The sequence below is a fragment of the Lates calcarifer genome, linkage group LG1, assembly GCF_001640805.2.
Source record: "Lates calcarifer isolate ASB-BC8 linkage group LG1, TLL_Latcal_v3, whole genome shotgun sequence".
NCBI classification, from domain to species: Eukaryota; Metazoa; Chordata; class Actinopteri; family Centropomidae; genus Lates; species Lates calcarifer.
In genome coordinates, this window is record NC_066833.1 from 7372022 (window position 1) to 7393936 (window position 21915).

General features: G+C 37.5%; 2 protein-coding genes across 2 annotated transcripts; both read right to left on the minus strand.

The window, feature by feature from the left end:
- Nucleotides 1-1594: 1594 nt before the first annotated feature.
- On the minus strand, nucleotides 1595-13455 carry si:dkey-91i10.3 (cytochrome P450). Its single transcript, XM_018696555.2, has 9 exons — nucleotides 12895-13455; nucleotides 12179-12369; nucleotides 10040-10239; nucleotides 7600-7797; nucleotides 6812-6975; nucleotides 6345-6511; nucleotides 5377-5458; nucleotides 4522-4725; nucleotides 1595-3148 (listed from the first exon to the last, which is right to left on the minus strand). The coding sequence occupies exons 1-9, from the start codon at nucleotides 13147-13149 to the stop codon at nucleotides 2987-2989; spliced, it is 1623 nt and encodes a 540-aa protein (XP_018552071.1). The 5' UTR covers nucleotides 13150-13455; the 3' UTR covers nucleotides 1595-2986.
- Nucleotides 13456-14415: 960 nt separating this feature from the next.
- eaf2 (ELL associated factor 2) lies at nucleotides 14416-19570 on the minus strand. Its single transcript, XM_018696562.2, has 6 exons — nucleotides 19393-19570; nucleotides 18876-18970; nucleotides 17945-18081; nucleotides 17366-17544; nucleotides 17012-17233; nucleotides 14416-16140 (listed from the first exon to the last, which is right to left on the minus strand). The coding sequence occupies exons 1-6, from the start codon at nucleotides 19532-19534 to the stop codon at nucleotides 16094-16096; spliced, it is 822 nt and encodes a 273-aa protein (XP_018552078.1). The 5' UTR covers nucleotides 19535-19570; the 3' UTR covers nucleotides 14416-16093.
- Between the last annotated feature and the right edge of the window lie 2345 nt (nucleotides 19571-21915).

Here is a 21915-nt window from a genome sequence, read left to right on the forward strand (position 1 = left end):
ACTTTAGTCTTGCAGCCAGGTAAAACACAGAACACAGACTAAATATGATTTCTGTATTTCTTTCTTGCATAATGATCCACACACTGTTCCAAGATTTTCTGCCAACTAGATTTTTTTTTTTTTGTCCAAAATAGCCCATAGAAAATCTGTAGTGACATTGCTTCATATTTTATGAACTGATCATTATGTTTTGTTTGTAAAAACCACAATCAGCAAAGTAACTGGTAAAACAGCTGTCAAAGGAATATAGTTCAAATTCTCAAATTTAAAAAATATATAGCTTGAAAACAGCCCTGCTAAAGACCATCTTTGAACAGAGATAGGAGTTAAAACCTGTTATCACATAACTGAAGTTGCAAACTCAGTCATTGCAATAATAACTTAAAATTCATCTAGTCATGACAACAGTGAAATGTGGTTGAAAGCCTTGAAAAGGCTAGTAGTGGACCTTAAAACCTGAACGGTCAAGAATCAATTTCACATTTGATAAGTTTATGACATACAGAGGATATCACTCTTGTGGTCACTCTTGTGGCTGCTACTCATTCTTCCAAAGAATAAACTTCTTCTGAGATTACCCTGACTAAGATAAATTTCTCATCATCTTTCTTGTTAACTGTATTTGCTATGAAGTTGTACTTTGTACCACACAGCTGATGTATTTATTGTTAATAATAATCTAATATAGAAAATATTAAGAAACTAACTCTAACTGCAAAAATACTGAAAAATCAACAGAAATGTGCAGGTCATGCAGTGGTTAGTTTCTTCACCCCCTCTGTGAAGTCCACTGATGAGATAGATTCAGATCAAGGCCATTGTGAGTCACTGATTCTCTTTATTACATGGATCCAATTTACAGTGGATGTAAGTGAAAAGTATAGCAGTTGATGAGGATTTCTATGCTCAGAGACAGAAAAATTGATTGTACGAATGGAGATGAAATGCTCACATTATGGCTCATAAAGTTTCTCAGAAAATGGGCCTTATCTAATTCTGCAATCTAAAATGAAACAAATCTGATTGGCTGTAAATGAATAAGAATCAAAGTTATGATCTTGTGGTGAGCTGTGTCAATGATGGAATAAGTCATCAGTACTTTATAGTAAACTTTCTGCTCACACCGGGTGATTTTAGGGTAACTTACATCTACCCAGGGAATCTCACACATTTACAGTAATGTCTATTTATGTGCATTGTTCCATTTATAGAGAGAAATTCATGAATAGGGCCTAAATAAGCCAGTTGGAAATTGATGTAGTACCATAACAGTCCACAAGAGAGCAGCATTGCTCTACTGTACAGACAGCTGACAAACACACGTTTTGGAAATATAACAATTTTTTTAATGAATCATTTTATCACCAAAGAAATTGTGTAAAATGCACGAAATTAAAAATTAAAATCAAGTTGTCTCAGAAAGGGAACATGTTTGTGGTGTACAGATTGTATTTTACTCTATTAAGTGCTTGAAAATGGAGACAAAATCTTTTTTGTTTGGTATTATGGGATTGTATACAGAAACAAACAGAGATAATCAGCATTATAGTTTGAATTTTGTATTTTTGAGAGAGAAAAACAAGAGAGTGCATGCTGTACTTTCAACAATAAAGTTTGTTTATTGTTATGTTTTTTTCTGTTTACTTTGTCCCAATTCCATATTTAAAGTATGTACTATAAACTATTTGTCATAGAATATTGTTTTGCAGTTAGTATATATCTTATTAACATACTTGACCATTTTATTCTAACAGGAAATGAATCAATATTTGGTGTCACTGTCAATTAAATGGCAGGAAGTGGTATCTTCATTTCCTTTGTGCGTACAAATGGGTAAATCAAGAGCAGGCAAAAAAGCAAAAAATTGGTGTTTTTCAGTCAGCTTACTTTTTCTGTCTATTTCAGTCTGACTTACTGTGAAAACACACTCAGAAATAGTAATTTGGATGGAACTGGAACTTTTTTCTCTGCCTTAATTAGAAAAAAGATCAGGAGAAAGGTGTGAATGATGTGGTAAAGGTTCAGTATTACTTACATGGCTGTAAGGAGTTACACTTCTTTAAAGTGCTTCTGTTGTTACAGAAATGTTGTTATTGGGACTTTATTAAACCCACTAAGACACTGCATGAAATATTGAGCTGTACAAATAACATTTTAATTATAAAAGAAATCGCAATTATAAACATAGTTAAAACCTAAAAACACATTCTGTATGTGCAAGTTTTAACCTTACTAAAAATAAAGAATAAAAACCATGAATGTAGTTAAAATTCCAACTCTCACTGCCAATAATTTTATTTTTTATTTTAGTTTCCTCAAAACTAGGGATCTGAATATTTGTAATACACATTGTAGTCTATTTTGACTCAGTCCTACAAACACCATCCTGCTCTAGAGGACCAGATGTGGATTAATCTGCAGTTGCCAGTTTGATAGCTGTTTTAAGAAATTACTGAGTCTTTTAAAAAATTAAACTACAGTTTTGGACCTCAAGATTCATATTTTCAGAAGCCCATGGGCTTGGGACTGAGTGCCAGAGACAGAATGGGGAAGTCTGAAAGTACTGAGAGTTGCACTAACATGCTCTTGGTTTTCATGGGATTTGCTGACAATATAGAATAACACTGGACTTATCTTGTAGGAGTAAAATGTATGTATTTTTGTGCTGGAGAAACTAAAGAAACATCACCCAGGAAACTTCCTGTTGCAAGGCAACAGCAGAAGAATTTAATAAAAACAAAAACTCTCACTCTTTATGGGTTTTTTGTTGGTTAAATGACTCATATTTACATGAATACTAATTTCTTAATTTCTCTTAATTCTATACACACTGCATTTTATTCTGTACTGTACAACCTACTTCAATGAACTTCTATTTTATGTCACAGTTTAGGTGCATTCCATCCACCCAGTGCTCATGATGTGAACTCTGTATAAACAAGTGCTTGGTGACAGGCAGGCAACACCGTGTGAATACTAAAACAGCTCACAGAGAAACTCCTCCTGCTGCTGCTCTTGGTTCGTTGTGCTTGACTCTTCGGTCCAGAAACTGCAGGTTGATTGGTTTAGCAGGGCAAAGCAGGGTTCTGGTGATTGGCTTCACTGTGGTTCCAGCAGGATCTGGCCTCACCTCATAGTGCTTTATCAACTTTAAAATAAAAGAGAGAGAATTCTTGTCCCAGTAGAAAAGAAGTGAAGTGACAGAGTCCACATTTGTGTTAATGATTACCAATATATAACTGTGGGTTTTGGATAAGATGATTGAGTCCAAAGTCAGATGACTGATTTGTGGTTTGTATCATTCCAGTGCCAAGACTCACAACAGAAGAAGAGTCAGACCCCTGTGCTCTGGTTGAACGGTTACTACAGGTCAATACTGCTCTCTGAGTGTAACTAAAAAACAATAACATTTAATGGGAGGTACATTACCGGTCAAAAGTTTAAAAACACCAACATTTTTCCTGTTGTTGCTGAAATTAAATGTAATGTAATCAAAATTTCTGACTTATTCAGTAAACACACTCATGACATTCTTTCTACAATGGAAGTTAAACATTGTAAAGTTTGTCCCAACATTGTTGCAGAATTTCTCACAAATGTGTTAGACTTTTTTGTTTGTTTTGCTTTCACCTTCTGTCCAGTTCATCTCAAACCAGCTTGATGAGGTTTAGCCCTGGAGAATGTGCTGGTCTTCCATCATTTGAAGCGACAATCTAGTTCTTCCCTTCAATTGTCTGGGGTCATTACCTTGCTGTAATATGAACCCCTGAGCAACTAGTCTGTCTTCCTTTGCTACTTGCCTTTTTCTCATTCTGATAGCAATATACTGTTTATACACAGTTTGTTCTAATACTGCCTTTGCACAGACATACAGTTTGTAATCAACAAAAGTCTGGGCAGAGAAGGAACTGTTTCAACTGATATGCAACCTACGGAGGGTAAAAACTAATTAGTATGCATTTGGTTTTATTAACATAATATATTGATATTCAATATATTAATAATCAATGACAAAATACTGTTCCTGATTTAACATAAATGAGGAGATTCCGTCCATTCAACAGCACCTAATGCTGTACTATCGGTGTAGTAATTGGTTAACACTTTAAGCCCTCCTATTTAGCATTTATAAGCAGTATACAAACATGATTTAGTAAATGGTTACTTTAAACACTATACTGTTATTGTAAAGCTGAAAGGTTTATAAACTATAAAGACATTTTAAGTGTTTATTAATGTGCAGTATTTGTCAACAAATATAGCTTTTCATATAAAGACATATTTTGTATTATTACAACTGTGTTTTACTATATTGTCATTATCTCTTTGTACATGAGCCCCCACTTATTGCTGTCCACAGGAGGAGTTATAATTGTTGACAGTTTGTCAGCTTGATAATAAGTTTGCTGTCGTCAACAAGCTAAAAATACATACACCTCTGATTTGTTGTTTCCTTATAAAATTGTTAATATTCACATGTAAACAAACAGTGTAACAGAGTAACATTAGCACTGTTCTTACCCTGGACAGGAGAAGATACATCTCGAGTTCAGCTACCCGTCGACCCAGACATGCCCTGATCCCAAAACCGAATGGCACTGACCCAAACGGGTGCTTGGACTTCTCCTCTGCTCCTCGGAGCCATCGCTGCGGCAGGAAAGTGTGGGGGTCGGCAAAGATATTCTCATCATAGGACACAGTGTAGTGGCAAAGGTGAAATAGCGTCTATGAGAGAGAAGACATCTCTATTTAATTGTAATAATGTAGTTTTTGCTAGAATGCACACAGGTCCTTCACACATACTATACAAACCATTAAATACATGTGAGGTATAGCTATTGGGCATAAAGCCTTGTGATTATTGTCTTGAGACAGAACAAGTATCCAAAGTCTACATAAAAAAAGTCAGAAATTAGACATTCACTTAACCCTAACCCTAACCCTAACCCAGATTTGGGAAGGGGATCTATATATGATATATATCTTATGTCAATAATACATGAAAGTCAAGGCAAAGCAAGTTTATTTAAATAGCACAATAAAGAAATAAAGAAAAAGCTGCATTTTAACATTAAATTAAAACAAATGATTACAAATTAAAGGAAAAAAAAATCTTTCCAAAGGAAATAATAGGTTAGATAAAGTAAGGGCAAGATGGCTGATGATGAGTATCTAAGGTTCAGTCAAAGGCAGTGGAGAACATTTAAGTTTTTCACCAGGAATGAAAGGTTGTCAGAACACCACCAGATGTGATTAAAAGAAAGAAACTGTAATGGAAAATGCCTTAAACAATTGATTCATTATTGGAATAGCTGAGATGGAAAAGACCCGGCATTACTTAAAGAAACCACATGGCAAATGTGTGTCTGGTCTCACCTGTTTAGGGAAGAGGTGATCTCCCACCACAATTTCATTCTCAACAGTGACTCGGGCATTTCCTGGCACCACTGGATACAGCCTGGTGATCAAAGAACAGAGTGGGAGTCAGCACAGACTTCATTGGTTTGTTCAGCAAAAGCAGCTGTTCATTAATACAACTCTAAGACATAGGGTACTGCTCAGATCACAAACAGTTTTATTGACATATGAATGGTTTTGTTGTCTACACTTTGTGTTTTTGATCTGACTAAAGAAAGAAGAAGATTTAAAAAAATGTCACTTAATTAGTTTTATAAGTTCTGGTACTAGGAGAGTAGTATTGATCTTCTCATTTAACTTTTGGTGAGAAATTAATAAGCATATTTCCAAAATCTTCAGGTTCATATCTATATAATAAACTCATGCTGATGCAAAGTGTAGATTTCCATGTTTTTATTTGTCTCGTTCAGAGTTGGAGCACTTAGCTTATTCACTACTTTTTGATTTGAATTAATTGTTTAACTGATTAGTTAGTTGATAGAACATTAATTGGCAGCTATTCCAATAATGAATCAGTTGTTCAAGTCATTGTCCAAGAAAAGACATTTACTGGTTCCTATTCCTCAAACCTGCACATTTGATGTTCACCTTTGTCATAAATGAAAGTTAACTGAATATGTGAACATGACTAATGGTCAAATAAACAAGATTAAATATGAATATGTCACCGTGGACATTTTTCACTATCAACTGACATTTTACAGAAAAAATTATTAACCGATTAATCAAGAAAATAATCTGCACATCTATCAACAATGAAAACAGCTTAGTTAGTTGCAGCCAGCTTAGTTAGTTGCAGCTCTTTTCTAGTTATGAGATATATGTTAACACCTTTCAGCCTTAGCAAAGATACTGTAAACAACCAAACAAACCATCAATATCTTATTGACTAGATGTATTGATAAAAATTTAATCATCTCTCTGACCGTAGTGTCTCTCTGATGATAGCCTTCAAGTATGGCATCTGAGAAATGTCATCACTCGTTGGCACCTTGTCTCCAGGGCAAACACTTATCACTTCCTGGAATAATTGTTCTTGGATCTCTGGCTCTTTTGCCAAGTGGTACAGGGACCATGAGATAGTGTTGGAGGTCTGAAACAGAGAGGGCGTACACCGTTATCTTCTGTTAAAGTTTCAGTGTGTGCCATCTCAGTGAGAGCTTCAGGTGAAACAGTGTAAGACTCAAAACCACACCAAACTAAATTTGATGTTTGCATACATAAAACTGCCATTTCAACATTTTAATGGCTATATTTCAGTATGAAGCAGATCTAAACTATGTTTTGAAACAGAGAAACCTTGTGCATACATAACTGAAAAAAAAATCTTTAAACCAATAACCTTTACATAATGTAGGAAAAATGGACCACAGAGTGCACACCCACTACTGACCGTGTCGACTCCTGCCAGCAGGAGTTCGGTCATGCTGCCCAGAATCTCAGTGACTGTCATCTTATCACTGAGTAGCAGGTGTGTGAGGTACGCTCCTTCCACATTCTGGTCCAGGTGCACCTTCTCCTGGATGTCCTCTATTTTTTTCTGCACCAACTCTTCAGCTATAGGATTAAAGAGAAAATTCACCTTTTTCATTTCTCATAGAAGCAGCAGTAAAACAAGACAGCCTTGACACTTTTGCCCACCAGATGGCGTAAAACAAAAACACTGTGGGGGATCTTGTTCAGACATTGTGTAAGAGCAGCAGGACCTGTGAGATGGACTTTGTCCTGTCAGTCAGCAGGGTCTAGTGTCCTTGAAATTATTTGATAATGCAGCCTGAAAAATGTCCATGAAGACTGAACTCAGGGTTTAAGGTGAAGAGTTCTGAGAAACTGAGCACCTCACAATGGCCCCCTGTAACTACGTCCAAAATGACTGAGAGACTGAGGCTTAAGTTCAAATGGTTTTTAAAGGAGCTTTGTGAGACTGGGGGATTAAACATGTATTACGCCATAGAAAAGCATACAAATACTTTGGGTTTTCAGCCCAAAGTGATGACGTGGTGTTAATTAAGAAATATAAGGTCGATACTATCTAATGTTATTTTGTACAGTTCAAATATCTGGCACCTGATCTGTAAAACTCTGTACTATTTGGCTGTAGGTGTATAAGGTTTTAATGTTTCACTATTTAAAATATCAGATAGCTTTTATGAAAGCTGGTGGCTTGCTGGTGCTGCTCACCAACTTTAAAGAGATGATCCCAGGCTGCCACAAACCGTTTCCAGAAAGGCATGTAGGGCCAGGTGGCCTTGGGAAAGAGGACGATGATTTGGGAGAGCCGAAACATTTCCCCCACAGAGAGGATGAACTTTTGGGTTTCCTCGGGCACCACCTCGTTCATGCAGCCCATACGTGTCTCAAACAACACTGAACAGATACCTGCATTTGAAAATAAAATTAATAGAACATTATTACACCTTGAATAATTGGCTACTGTAACCATCCTAGGACTAAACAGGTGATTTTACTAGAGCAAGATTTTTATCCATTCAACAGCATATACACTATGGCCAAAATAATGTGGACACTGAAAAATTACACCTTTAGTGGTTGCTGGACATGTCATTCCAAAACCATGGGCATTAATCTCCTACTGTAACTGCTTCCACTCTTGTGTTTCATATATTCCACCAGATTTTTTAGACACTGGCTGCAGGGATTGTTCCCATTCAGCAACAAGAGCATTAGTGAGGTCCAACACAGGAAAAAAATGTCCTAGACCAAAAGCACACAAAAAGTATGTGGACCAAATTTGACCAAATCCTGTACCGTAGTCTATGTGGGTCAGTTTTTATGTTGATGACATGACACCACTCTTTTACTATAAAATAATAACAGGCATAAAGTAAATAAACAAACTTGTTGGTGTTTAAAGGAATTGCCAAGACTTTAGTGAGGGGATCAATACAACTGCCATGTCTGTCCATTAAATTTGATACATAGGAGGCACAAAGACAAGCTGGAGCTAGTCTGGCTCTATCTGGAACCTAAGCCCCTGTAAAACCACAAACTACTGTTTCTGCAATCCCACTAAATGTACTGATTAAACAAACAAGATAACATATTAGTTCATGAGAATAAAAGGTGCTGGTATGTGGATTTTGTTATCTTTGGACAGAGTCAGGCTGTTTCCTTGCTACAGTGTTTAAACTTGTACTGATATGAGAATAGTAACACTCATCTAATTCTCAGCAAGAAAGCAAATGAGCATATTCACCAAAATACCCACATGCTCTTGAAATTTAATTAAATTAATCCCATCTGAACGGAGCTTTAGAAGTGCATTAGAAATGTTTCACTGTTAGGTGACTTACCTTGAAAATGACTTTGGTTAAAGGTCATATAATGTACCTAAACCTCCCTGTGTGATCCTAGCAAGTACTAGGATCAAATCCACAGTTTATCTCACAGTATCTAATCAGCTGTCAAGGCCAAAGGACTCAGCAACTGTGTCAAAGTCAACATCCTAAATGACAGCACACTCACAGGCACGTTGCTCTACAAGTAGCTAACTGTCTGCCCTATGTATATGAAGAAGTCATTCATTCATTAATTAATTCATTATCTATACCACTTATCCATTAAGGGTCACAGGGGCCTGGAGCCTATCCCAGCTGACTTTGGGCAAGTGGCGGGGTACACCCTGTACAGATCGCCAGCCATTAACAGGGCGAACATATATAGACTATTCACACTCACATTCACACCTATGTCAATTTAGAGTCACCAATTAACCTAACTTGCATGTCTTGTCTTGGACTGTGGGAGGAAGCCAGAGTACCCAGAGAGAACCCACACAGACACAGGGAGAACATGCAAACTCCACACAGAAAAGCCCTGGGAAAACCCAGGATTAAACCCAGAACCCTCTCACAGCAAGAAGCCCCCCCCCTTACAGATAAAGAAGTCAGTATTGTTGTTTTCATTACAAGAAACTGGCAAAATCTGTGGCAGACTTTAAAAGGCAGCTGCAAGATTTCCATTGATCTCTAAGCACAGAGTGAAGTAGTTAGATGATGTAATGCAGACAGCTGCTGAGGTCTACAGGAGAGAGTCAAGGACAAGTGAAGCAAGTCTGATAGCAACTCTGTCATCCACTGAAGTTTAAAGTAATTCCAAGTGGCACAATCAACAAAAAATAAGTTTAAAGCAAAAAGCATAGTAGTAGTAGTACAGTTTTGAAATAAAAAAGGTAAAATAATGGTAATAACTTAATAACTTACTTCATTACCTGAAATTGTACCTGTGATTCATGTGAACTGTTTTTCTTTTAGTCTTTTGTCTTGTTGTGTCCTTTGTTTTTGGAATTGGAAGAAATGATTGACAAACCTCTGGTTGGTTGGTTGGTTGGAAGGTTGACAGAAATAAAAATACTGAAAAGAACTCTGTTCTTATAAAATTTTCCATTCAACTTGTGTTAAAATTATAATGGTGTGCTGGTTCCTACATTCATTTAAGATTTTTTAACCCAGGAGCTATTAAGTGATATGCATATTTCCTCTAGTTGTCTCTATACAGTATTAATAATCAAGGGGTTTTCAAATATCTAAAAAAAAAAAAACAGATAAGCTTCCACAGCTGATTAAAAGAAAACATTTGATTTGTCCTGTTCTCTGCCTACCTTCAAAAGCAAATTTGTAGAGTTCTCCAGTCAAGTCATTGACCATAACTCCCTGGCCGCTGGTTTCCCTCAGCCAGTCCACTCTGTTGATGAAGTCTGATACAACCTCGTTGATAGTGTTAGCGTAAGATGAGACGTGTTTGGGCTTCAACATTCGAGGGTTCAGGATGCTGCGGATGCGTTGCCACTTGGCCCCCATCCTAAAAAAAGAGGATTAATAAGAGGAAATGAGCTTGCAGACAGAATGAGACAAAGGTGTTTCAAACCTGCACCAGTCAAACTGAAATAAACCTAAATTTAAGGTGGTGTAATACTAACCTCAAGCTAGCTAGAGAAAGACGGATCTGTATCAGAAACAACAAATCAAATGAAATGAAAAAATCCAACATAGAATTGATCTGACTAACAAGTAAAATCTGTGTATCCAAAGCATAATATATTATCTTCCTCCTTGCCATAGACCTAAAAATAACATCAGTGAGCCACACTGTTGCAGTGGGTGATATGTTGCATCAGTATTACAAACACACACACTGTAGTTTATTTTCGGTCAATCACACAAACACCATCCTGCTGGCTCAAACACTTTTTTAAAGATCTACATCTTTTTTATGAGCAAACAGGCCTTAGGCTGAGGGTCACAGGCATGAAGAGACAGACTGGTGTTGTTGATCTTTGTCTTTTCATAGGATTTGTTGACAATAAGAAAACTACTTTTCCAGTCCAGTCATGTATACAAATATAATAGTATAGTTTAGTTAGTATAGTATAGTATAGTTTAGTAATAGTATAGTTTCTCTTCCTTTTTACTCTGAACTAATCTTTGATTTGTTAAATAAATGTTTTAAAAGCATCTGAATTATTTAAGGTGTTGTATAGGGCAGATTCCTGAGCAGCTCTGCAGTGTCAGAACATTCACTACAAATGTCGAGTGCTGCCACAACAAGTCTGACAAGATTTACTGAATACCAGTGAGGGAAAGCTGCAACTAGTCAAAAAAATTCAAGAAAATTATGCTCTTTGTGCCTGTTTGGATCTGACTAGAATGAATGGTACATGGAAGGAAGAAAAGTTCCCTTTACATGGCTTCAGATTTTTTATAAGCATACAGCAAAGTACAAAGGGCAGCATAACTATACACACTGTATGTATAGCTAAAGTATCTTTAATAAAACAAGTTCTTGGATTACTTATTATGGTGTTACTGAGTATTAAATGCTTTGTGGTCTTGTATGGATATTAGTTATGTTATATTCATTTTAATTGTGTTTTAAAGCTACTAAGAAGTGTGTTTTTGGCTGCCACATCCAAACCTAAGTTCCTGATTATAGTCCTTTGAATTTAAATTTGCAGTTACTTGTTTATTGTATTTATATTATATTGTATTGCATCTTTTAGTTAATTTTTTGAGTTGAGCTGATATGGTGGACAGATACCCATTTATGCATATAGTGCATCACAGTGCAACATTAGCAAACATTTGGAGCCGTGTTTGTGTCCACCTGTTAAATATAAATCCAATATTCATTGGCTCTGTCTGCTGTTCAGTGTTGAGCAGGTAGTGTGAGTGTTTTTAGAGCATTTTTGACTAAAATAGTTGTCACTGCTAATGGTGGCCATGAGAGTGAACCAACACAGGAAAGCTGCAGGCCTGAAAACCAAAACAGTGAACTGAAAGACACCACTATGTTCTGTAGAGCTGAAGGGAACTGCAGAGTGAGGTGAGAATTTTCTGTGGATTCATCATTTCTAGCAAGCCCTTTTACATTACAAGTAGTCATGTGATCCATTGTTAATATAAAAAAAAAAGTCTAGTAGGACCTTCATGTAGGACTCCGTGGCCCCATGCAAGCACATTATAAATTAAAGAAACACAAATTCTTAAAACTAGATTTTGACTTGGTTATTATAATGCAGGGAGCTCTGCTGATATTATATTGTTATATTCCCCAAACAAACTTGCAATAAAACTAATTAAGACAAATAACTGACACAGTGAATTTAGATTTTTTGGGGATCCTTATGGAAACATGGTGGTGATCCAGCCATGCTGTGACATAATCTCTTTAATCGGGAAGCACATCTTTTTATCCCCCTGGCCTCAGAGGTAGATGTAAAACTGGAGGATGACTGACTCACTCTGTAAGGGGTCCATGGGCCTGGTTCCTGAGCTCTCTGTAGGTCCTCCAGTGGGGCATGTCAGTCCGAACTGGGTGTCTGCCCTCCTGCCTCAAAACCTGCTCAATCAGCTCAGCGCTGGCCACGTTCACAACAACCAGGGGGCCGTACTTCGACTTCCACAGAGGACCGTAGATCTTGCTGTGCTCGATCTTTGAACAAATAGAATAGTTTGGGTTATTAAATGAAAATAGATTTTATTTTATTTATTTATTTATTTATTTATTTTTGAAAGTTCGTGGTGCTCTTAGTATTGAAATTACATTTATTACATTTTGACAACATTTTTCCGAGAAAACTTGCGGGAACGTTTTTCATATGGAGTACTTGTACATAAAAAAAATTCACTTTTCAATGCTGCCAACTGCACAAGTAAAATTCACTTCATTTCCATTGTTGCTACTGGGGTCTAATAAGTCTTCGCAAAATCAATGCGCAAAAAACACAAAAAATGTCTGCATGGACAGTTAGCCTCCCAAGTGAAAAAAATATGTGTTTTTATAATATGGCTGATATATATACATAGGCTGAAGTAATTTAACTTTTCTTAAAATTACAGTCAGTGCAGAAAGAATAATTGCAGTACAGCTGTAGCCCACCATATATCAAAATTAAAAACAAACAACAGTGTCAAGTCGCCTCTTCACGTTTCAACTCTCCCACTTAATTCCTCTTACTTGCATTTGTTGCGTCGTTTGGAAGTACCCCTTTACAAAAAGCCAGTATAAGGTTGTCATAAAACTTGGTCCTCCTAAATCGTCCATAGTTTTCAGTTTGTTGTTGGTTCCCATCACGGTCGTGGTGGTGGATGTGTCGCGGTGGTGAATATCCCCGTAACTCGCTGGATTAAGTCCTGCTGTCTCTCTCTGAGTCCCTTTATGTTGTTGTCGGTTCACTCGCAATCCGACGTTGATCAGGTATTTTCTCAACATTTTACCCACCGCCTATTTTCTGCAGTGTCTGAGCTCCAAACAGAACTGACAGTCCTGACCTGTGTGTCTGATGTGCAGGCTGTCAACAATGGCTCATTATTTACAGTGACACCGCGCTGCAGACCCAGCCTCCGAGCTAACTGTGGACTTTGATACTGCCTTAAACTTTTGTTACATACTCAAAAAGAGCTGTAGGGTTCCGTTAGTTAAGGGAATAACCGCAACATAAACAAAGTCGATTCCTAAAATGTAGGTTAATATATTTAAATAATTCTGATCCTCTACAGTAGCGGGTGACACAAGATCAGTAAAGTTATTAACTAGCTGTATTTTCCATAAGCACCACAAGGGGCAGTGTCACATTTAGAGGGCAGATTACGGGGTGTGTATGACTGTGTTTTCCTGAGCCTGATGGTGCCTTGAAACATAGCAGTGTCAATTTGTGACCCATTATTACAGGGGGTGGTCTATTACGGTGGGCAGTTTAACCAAAGAGTCATTTTCTCTACTCAAGTCATTCTATGGTAATCATTTTTAGAGTGTGTTGACTCTATGTGTATTTCACAAGAACAGATTAGGAAAAAGTCATAGAAAAATAAACAACTTTTTAATCATCTGACAGCACTTCAGATTTATCCTATGACCCCTTAATGCTTACCTGACCCCAGTTTATAGGAACCATAATAGGGTTGCAAAAGGGCGGAAAATTTCCAGTAAATTTCTGGAAACTTTCTGTAATCGTTCCACAGGAAGTTAAGCTGGGGAATTTTGGAAATATTCCAATTTGAGAACTTATAACATATTTTACAATTAATGCTGGATAAATGAATAGAAATAGCCTAAATGAATAGATGAACAGCATCACAGTTGAGCTAACTAGCACCATGATAGCTAGCCTCTTAAAATCAAGTCAATTTTTATTCATATAGTGTCAAATCACAACAGAAGTTATCTCAAAGCGCAATTTGCTTTAAAACTGGTTGTTTTAATCAAGATTTTGCTGCAAGAGATTGTTTTTTTTTCCAACTACACTTAAGTTCCCTGTTACAGGCAAACCTGCAATTCTGCAAATTCCAGTTTATTCCAGTTAATTCCCATGGAAAGTTCCCAACTTTGAAAATTCTCAGAATTTTGAAACCCTAAACCATGAACATTAAGCCATCCAATGCAGTACCACAAATTACTGCACAGTCTGCGTTTATCAATGTAAAGTCACCACCTCTCTGGTAGGCCTTGATAAAAACAAGACTTTATAAACTTCACAAAAACAATTAAAATCTTTATTCTTCTACAAAGAAATGACTCTCAAATAGTTTACAAATGATTCTCAGAGGCCACCGTTCTCCTTGAGAGCTAAACATATTTTCAACTTCTCAAATTCAAAAGACATTGTCATTTCAGTCTCTCATTGTACTAGCTAGGATGCCAAAGAAATGCTGCAACATAATGCAAATAACAGAAAGGCACACGACGTTCTGTAAGACTCACATTGAGGTGCAGTATCATCTGGCTTGTTTCGCAGTATAGTTCATACTAACTTGCACTTCCAATTGCTTGGCTCTTAAAATATATGTAATAATATGTAATATATTAAGCAATTCACCATTGGTCGAATATATTTGAAATATAAATAATTAGATTCAAGTATTGCAGGTTTAAAGCTACAAAGCATGACCCTAACTGAGTCAACTGAGCACTTGTGCATTACAGACCCACTTCTATAGTGAAATATCAATTTTAAAAAATGGTATAAAGACATTTCAAACAATGAATTGAATGACTGGGTGTGATGCAAAAGGGGTCTCGTACTTATTAAGCTACAGATAATTACCACAAGCCGTTTCCCTTAAGCTCTGCAGAGCATTTAACCACATTTTCATCTCACTGCTTTGGTTTGCTGGCCAGTGAACTGAACTCTTATCAATCCAGTTTCCACTCACAGCAGGCTGTGGTTTCTGCCAAAAAGCTTTGATAGACTCATTATACAGTTTTTCTAAGGGGTTGGTGAAGACCAGAACAGAGCCAAAAGGAGAGTGAATATTGCACATCTATTAGGTCTGCAAGAAACACAATTACAAATGAATTCTAAGGTTGATCAGTGACTCCTGGATGTATAAATAAGAAACTGTTTGCTCCACTTTTGCAATATAAATTTTCTAAGCTGATCATATATCAATGTTAAGTTTTAAGCTTGTTCCACTGCCCCCACAGTGGCCATAATAATAATAATTTTAAGTAATGCAGCTTTAAATGAAAAGTTTTTTTGTTGTCCTGCAGCTGGGTTTCAGTAATCCAAATCAAAAGGCTCTACAGCTAACTTTACAATAACTCTATGAGACAAAAGAAGAAGACTCTGTTCTATCAGTGTGGCTCATCCTAAAAAAAAAAAGTTTCATTTCTGTTATGACAGTTAAATGTCTCCAATCAAAAACTAATGCAGCTGAGATTCTCAAAAATGAACTGAAGCTATTAATCAACATATGAGCTAAGCACAATAAAAGTTCCAAATATTGCTACACTGAAAGACAGAAACTCCAGTGGTAGCTGAGGACGACTGATTGAAACATCCATCTACACTACGTGAACATTGCTGTCATTCTGCCTCCGATATGCTTGGTCGGGTCAACCACACATCTGCATCCACTGAGATGAAACATTATGCATAGTTTTGCTGCTTCTCTTGCCACAACCACATCATACATCCACATCTCTCAGAACTAAATCGTCTCTTTAACATACAATCTTCACAAAAAAATATACAGATCATAAAGCAATAAATGAGACATACAATTTGAAGTTTGTTGGCAGAGAAGCAACAAATTGTATTTGCTAGCAGAACTGAAGAAGACAGTCCCACATTAAAGGAAGCAAGTCGCTGTCAAGTCTGTGCCTGGTTCCTTCACTCCTCTTCATGTCTACAGGTAGGCAGACGTCCTCATGTTGTTCAGTCATCACTTTCGCTGCCTGATTCACTCAGCTGGAGGTCATTCTCTGCAACAGCAGCAGATGACAGCATAAGCTGAGTTTAAAAGGTCTGGTTACATTCATTCATGTATTTAAAAAACTTGATAATACTTGAGTCTATTTTATTTATTTATTTATCTATTTTGTCAATTTACTTCACTGGGTTGTCTCAACATTTTTAGGTTTTATTTTACAGTTGGGGTTTTGTTTTAGGAAACTCTGAAACCTTGTAACTTTAGAAGAAACAAACAAATACATGTAGTGAGTGTCATATCTTTTCACAGAGTACTGCTGTGCATCTGCCACTTTAAACAATTCTAATATACACAGTAACAGTGGTTTTATGTTTTGTGGTTGGAAGTTAAAATTAAACAAAATTAAACAAACAATAAAATAATGTTTACAATGTTGGAGATGTACAGTACTGTGCAAATGTTTTAGGCAGTTTTAGGTACTAATGGTAAAGTGAGGATGCCGTCAAAATTTTATTTTTATTCATCAATTAACCTCATGTGAAGTGCAGTAAACAGAAAAACCTAAATCAGATCAGTAATCTCAGACTGACTCCATGATGTTAAGATCAGGACTCTGTGGGGGGGTCTGACCATCTGTTGCAGGACTCCTTGTTCTTCTTGTTTCTGAGAATAGTCTTTATGATGCAGACTGTGTGATTGGATTGGAGAGCCTAAAACTTCTGCACAGTACTGTACATTATATATATGCATTTTTAATTCATAATGTATATTTTAAAATGTTAACATTTGTGTCAGATTGAGCAACAATGTGATCACAACTATGAAGGTTCCTGGCTCATCTTTGTCTCACGAGCAACTGGCAGGTATCAACATCTTTGCAAAGATAAGAAAATAGGACGCTCAAAAAGAGGAGGGCTACTCACTGAGTGTGTTCATGAGTCCTCCACTCTCCTGGTGGCGACTGCTGGTGTTGATAATAGGCATGCTGTAGTTAGCTGGGGCGGAGGGCGGCGCAGAAGTCTGTTCATCTTCTGAGTCACTACTGCTGGAGCTGTCATCACTGCTTGAGGATGAGGAGCTGTTGGAGTCTGAGGAGCTGTTGCTGCTGCTCAGCTGGTCCATGACCTGCGCCTCTGCCATCAGTTCTGAATATAATAGCATAAGCACAAACAAAGATGAAGAAATGTGTGATAATTAGCACCATTCATGAGTGCACATTAGATAAAAACCAAGCTGTCGCACACAAAGAACTGATGGATGTGCCATGTCAATATTACCTCTCTCAATGTCGTCCATGGGGGATGCTGGGGATGTCTTCTCTTTGGGAGGAGAACTCTTGGAGATAGCTATGGTCTTGTTACTGCTGCTGTTGTTGTTGTTGTTACTCCTCATCTGCTGACTCAGGCGACTGGTCTGTTGCTCCAGGCGAGAATGGATCTTGCTGCTGCCCTCAGCCCTGGGAATACACATGTACAGTACAAAAAATATGCAGGATATTTCCATCATAATGGTGCACAAATTTAAAGCAACATTCTGCACAATTAAATGTGAACCCGTGCATCAGCTATATGTGAATATATTTGAGAGGGAAAAACAAGATTACTTTAATTAATCCAGGATCAGTAACTCTCCCTCATCAGGGCATTTGATTGCTGCCCTCAGTCAAACTTAAAAACTGTTGTGTATTTGGCTTTCACTCAGGTTTTTCATGCCAAATTAAAAACAAACATAAAAGAGTGAATAGAAATATGTTAGACATTTCACACAAAATCACAGATGGTAAAAGTTGTTGTAGGAATATGGAATTTTGAAAAAGAAGAATAATAACATAATTTGTAAGTAGTTTTTTGACCCACCTAGTCTTCTTGACAGCTATGTTGCTGTTAAGTTTTTCCAGTCTGTACTCTCCTGTGTCATGGTTCACAATGAGGATGCACTCTTTCATGTATGGCCTCTTGGATCCTTTGAAGACTGTTACTGGAGCACTTGAACCCTGAAAAAACACAGGCAACACAGGCAGGGTTAATTTTGAAATACTGCAGTCAGGAGTCTGAGTCCTTTCCCCCAGGAACCTTGACAAAGCACCAAAAATAAAGTCGCAAAACTGTTTATGTTGTTTTTCTTTTCTAATCCATTATATTTTATTGCATTTGTCATTATATATTTGTATTAATCTCCCTACCCATCCCATTTTTATGCTTTTTTTCCCCCTTTGGTCTCATGGATAGCTTCGCAGGCCTTTGGGATGATCTGTGATGTGGTTATGGCAGCTGTGAAGGAAGAATTGCTGGGGAGCACTGGCTTCTCTGAGTTTGGATTTTGTGCTTATAGCCTCTGCTTTTCTGGGAGCTGACCTTTGCTTGTTATTATACTTGGAAATATACTGTATATGATACTAAAAGTATTAGAAACCAGTCCATTAAATATCCACCAAATATCTACACATTTTCTGCATATCAGGCAATTAACACACAAAAAATGGTCATGGTAGTATTTTTACATCATTGGAGTACTGTAAGGCTGCAATTAAGTTATCTCAATAATCAATACATCTGACAATGTTTATTTTTAGTAATAACTTAATTGGTCTGTATATAAAATGTCAGAAAATAGTGAAAAAAATGCCTACTTTCCATCATAAAAAAATGAGGAAATAATGAAACTGCCATGTGTAGTGAAGGTCAAACGGGGAACCGACAAAAAAAAGTCTTGCTCTGTAGGAGATTAATCCAGCCATACCCCACAATATTTCGGATGGAAAAAAGCTTTGGAGAATCAAACACTGACCTCTAAATTGGGCAAAGTAATAGTGACTTGCTCTCCTTTGCCCACTTCAAGCTCCCCTTCACATGTTGTATCAATGGAGGCTGGTTTGAAGTCATCTGCGGGAAAAGAGCAAGGAAATGCCTTTTACACACATTTCAATATGTACTAAATGTTCAACATTAACCACGGTCGTGCTAAAATATCTGCAAATATTACACACACACGAGGAAATGCTGCTGCAATTGCCTGCCGGTTCCACCAGATGGCGGTAGTGTACAGGTTGCGCAATGCTAATATTAGCTAACATTTTGACAGCTGGGGAATCAATGTTTATTAACAGTTGAGAGTTAATAAACTAATGAAGACAACAAGGAACGCGGAGAAGTAACGTCTTAATAAAATGTAACAACAGCAGGCGGATACAAAAAGAGTCAAGACGTGGCTAAAACAGCTGCCTCCGGATGTTTAGCTAACTAGCATGCTACCGTTAGCTTCTGTAAAAGCCAGGCATAACCAACTGATTCAAAATCCCACTTACATCGCACCGTATGGTAGGCACTTTTGGGGTGTTTCTCAAACGTCTCTCCTAGTTTCAGGACATGTTCTTGATTGTCAAAGTTGGAGTAAGCTGTCCCATTCATTCTGTGACTTTCATGAGCTATAAACTTTCTGCTGTTCATTTATATCCGATAACCATATACGGTAAAGCGTTGACTACCTCATTGGTACCATTAAGTCCCGCCTCCTCTTCCTTATGATTGGTCGTCGGACTCTTTCGTTGTCTGATTGGTTCAGTGTCTGGCAATCAAGATTTTGTCATAACGGGCAGCCTCAGGGAAAATGTCACATGGTTTCTGGTACTTTACTAGTCTTTTTTTTTATGTTACCAACACCAATACATTGTGTAGTGTACTTGTTTTGTACCTGACGTGCTGTATACTATTATTTCAATAAGATTTGTTAAAAAAAATTATACTCTTGTTAGGTGGTGCCCGAGACAAATAAAGCAATCTGAATGTATTATGATGTTTTTCACTAGTTTCTCGCCTTTCATGCATTCTCCAATGAATTAGATTTAGACTTAGACTAGACTTTATTGATCCCTTTGGGATGACTCCCTCAGGGAAATTAAGTTTCCAGCAGCTTATACAGACAGAATAGAAGGATAAAGAATAAGACAATAAATAGTAGACTCTTAATAGGATAAAAATGCACAGTAAACTCTTAGCTAAATATACAAAATATAAATAGAATAAAATAAGAATGAAATAAGATAAATAAATATGGAGAACTGTATATGGCACATTAAGTGACTACCACTCCTTCCCTTCTGTCCTCTGTACTCTATCTCCTCCTCCCCCCAAGTGAGGAGTTGTAGAGCGTGATGGCATGATGGACAAAGGAGTTCTTAAGTCTGTTAGTCCTACACTTGGGAAGGAGCAGTCTTCAGTCTTCAGTCTTCCACTGAACAGGCTCCTCTGGTTGCTGATGACGGTGTGCAGAGGGTGGCTGGCATTGTCCATAATATCCAGCAGTTTGTCCAGTGTCCTCATCTCTGCCACCATCACTAGAGAGTCCAGCTTCATGCCGACCACAGAGCCAGCCTGCCTGATCAGTTTATCCAGTCTGGATGTGTCCTCCTTGGATATGCTGTCCCCCCAGCACACCACAATGTAAAAAAGGACACTGGCAACCACAGACTGGTAAAACATCCACAGCAGTTTGCTGCAGATGTTGAAAGAGATTATTGTAGAAAATAAACTGTCATATTTATTTATAATAAATAAATTTGCCACTTAAAGCTTCACAGTACTTCTGTGATTAAATTGTGTCACTTACCTTGTGGTTTTCTGTGCGTTAATAACAGAAGACACAGCAAAATTGAAGTAGATAAAACACAACTTAACAACTAACTAATTTAATATAAACTAAAATAATTGCTGATGTTTTTACTCACAGTGCTTTTTTTTATGTTGTTTTTCTCGTTTATCGTTGAACATATTAATTTAGAAATAAACTACTACTAGTAATAGTATAAATTCAGCATTGATATCAGTGTCTGGAAAAGTATTAGAATCTCAACCCACAAGCGTTAATTACAAATTACCTTGTACACCAAATTAGCAGCATCACTCGGCTGAGCTGTGAAGCTAATTAGTGAATTAGCTGGAACGGGTCAAGCACACTGTTATGGTCCTGAAGGTCTGGCAACGAGATACTAATGAACTGCCACAATAACACTTACTAACTGCTGTTTCAGGCTCCACAGACTGCAGGGGCTCTGAGTACCATGAACATTGTGGCAGTGAAAATAATCTCTTTTCATTTCTTTAAACTGTTAATGATTCCCAAGCCCTGTCCGCACGTTAGTGAGGTCATATGCTCTGCTGCCTTCAAACATTAATGGATCAACATCTACGACAAGTGGAATGTCGAGATTACACAAGTGTATAATCGCCAGTTTGTCACATCAAGGTCCTCCTGCCTCCTGTCCACATGAGGTGCTGGTGGGTATGTACATGTGTGCAGGTTAACAGGAAGCAAGCCTGGAGTGGCTAATCGGTAGAACCGGAAACAGGAAAATTCCCGGTGGGCTGCGTTGGTTGTGGGGTCGAAAGCCAGTGTGCAGTGACAATAAGTAGATCATACATACTGCACTCGCTAGGAATGGGCACTAGTCCTCAATATTTGGTCAGCGTTTCTTTATAGACAGTTATGTTCTCCAAAGCCAAACAGTGGGCTTGGTCCAGGAGGTCCGTGTCCGACTGGAAACACAAGCATGGATTCCTCAGTTACTTCCGCTATGAGACAGAAGATGCGATACGTGGCAGAAAAGGTCTAATACGATGGACAATAAAAAGAGCAAAGGCGGCGGAGAAAAAAATCAGAGTTTAAAAAAAGGAAAGCTTTAGAGGCTGACGGGGCCAAATGCGCCAAACTGAATGTTTTTTGTTTGTTTGTTTTTTTTTGTTTTGTTTTTTTTTTTGATCAACACAAGCCCGGAGCTCACAGTCGGGTGGAGATGATGACACGGGTAAGCTAGCAGTATAAGCTCAAGATG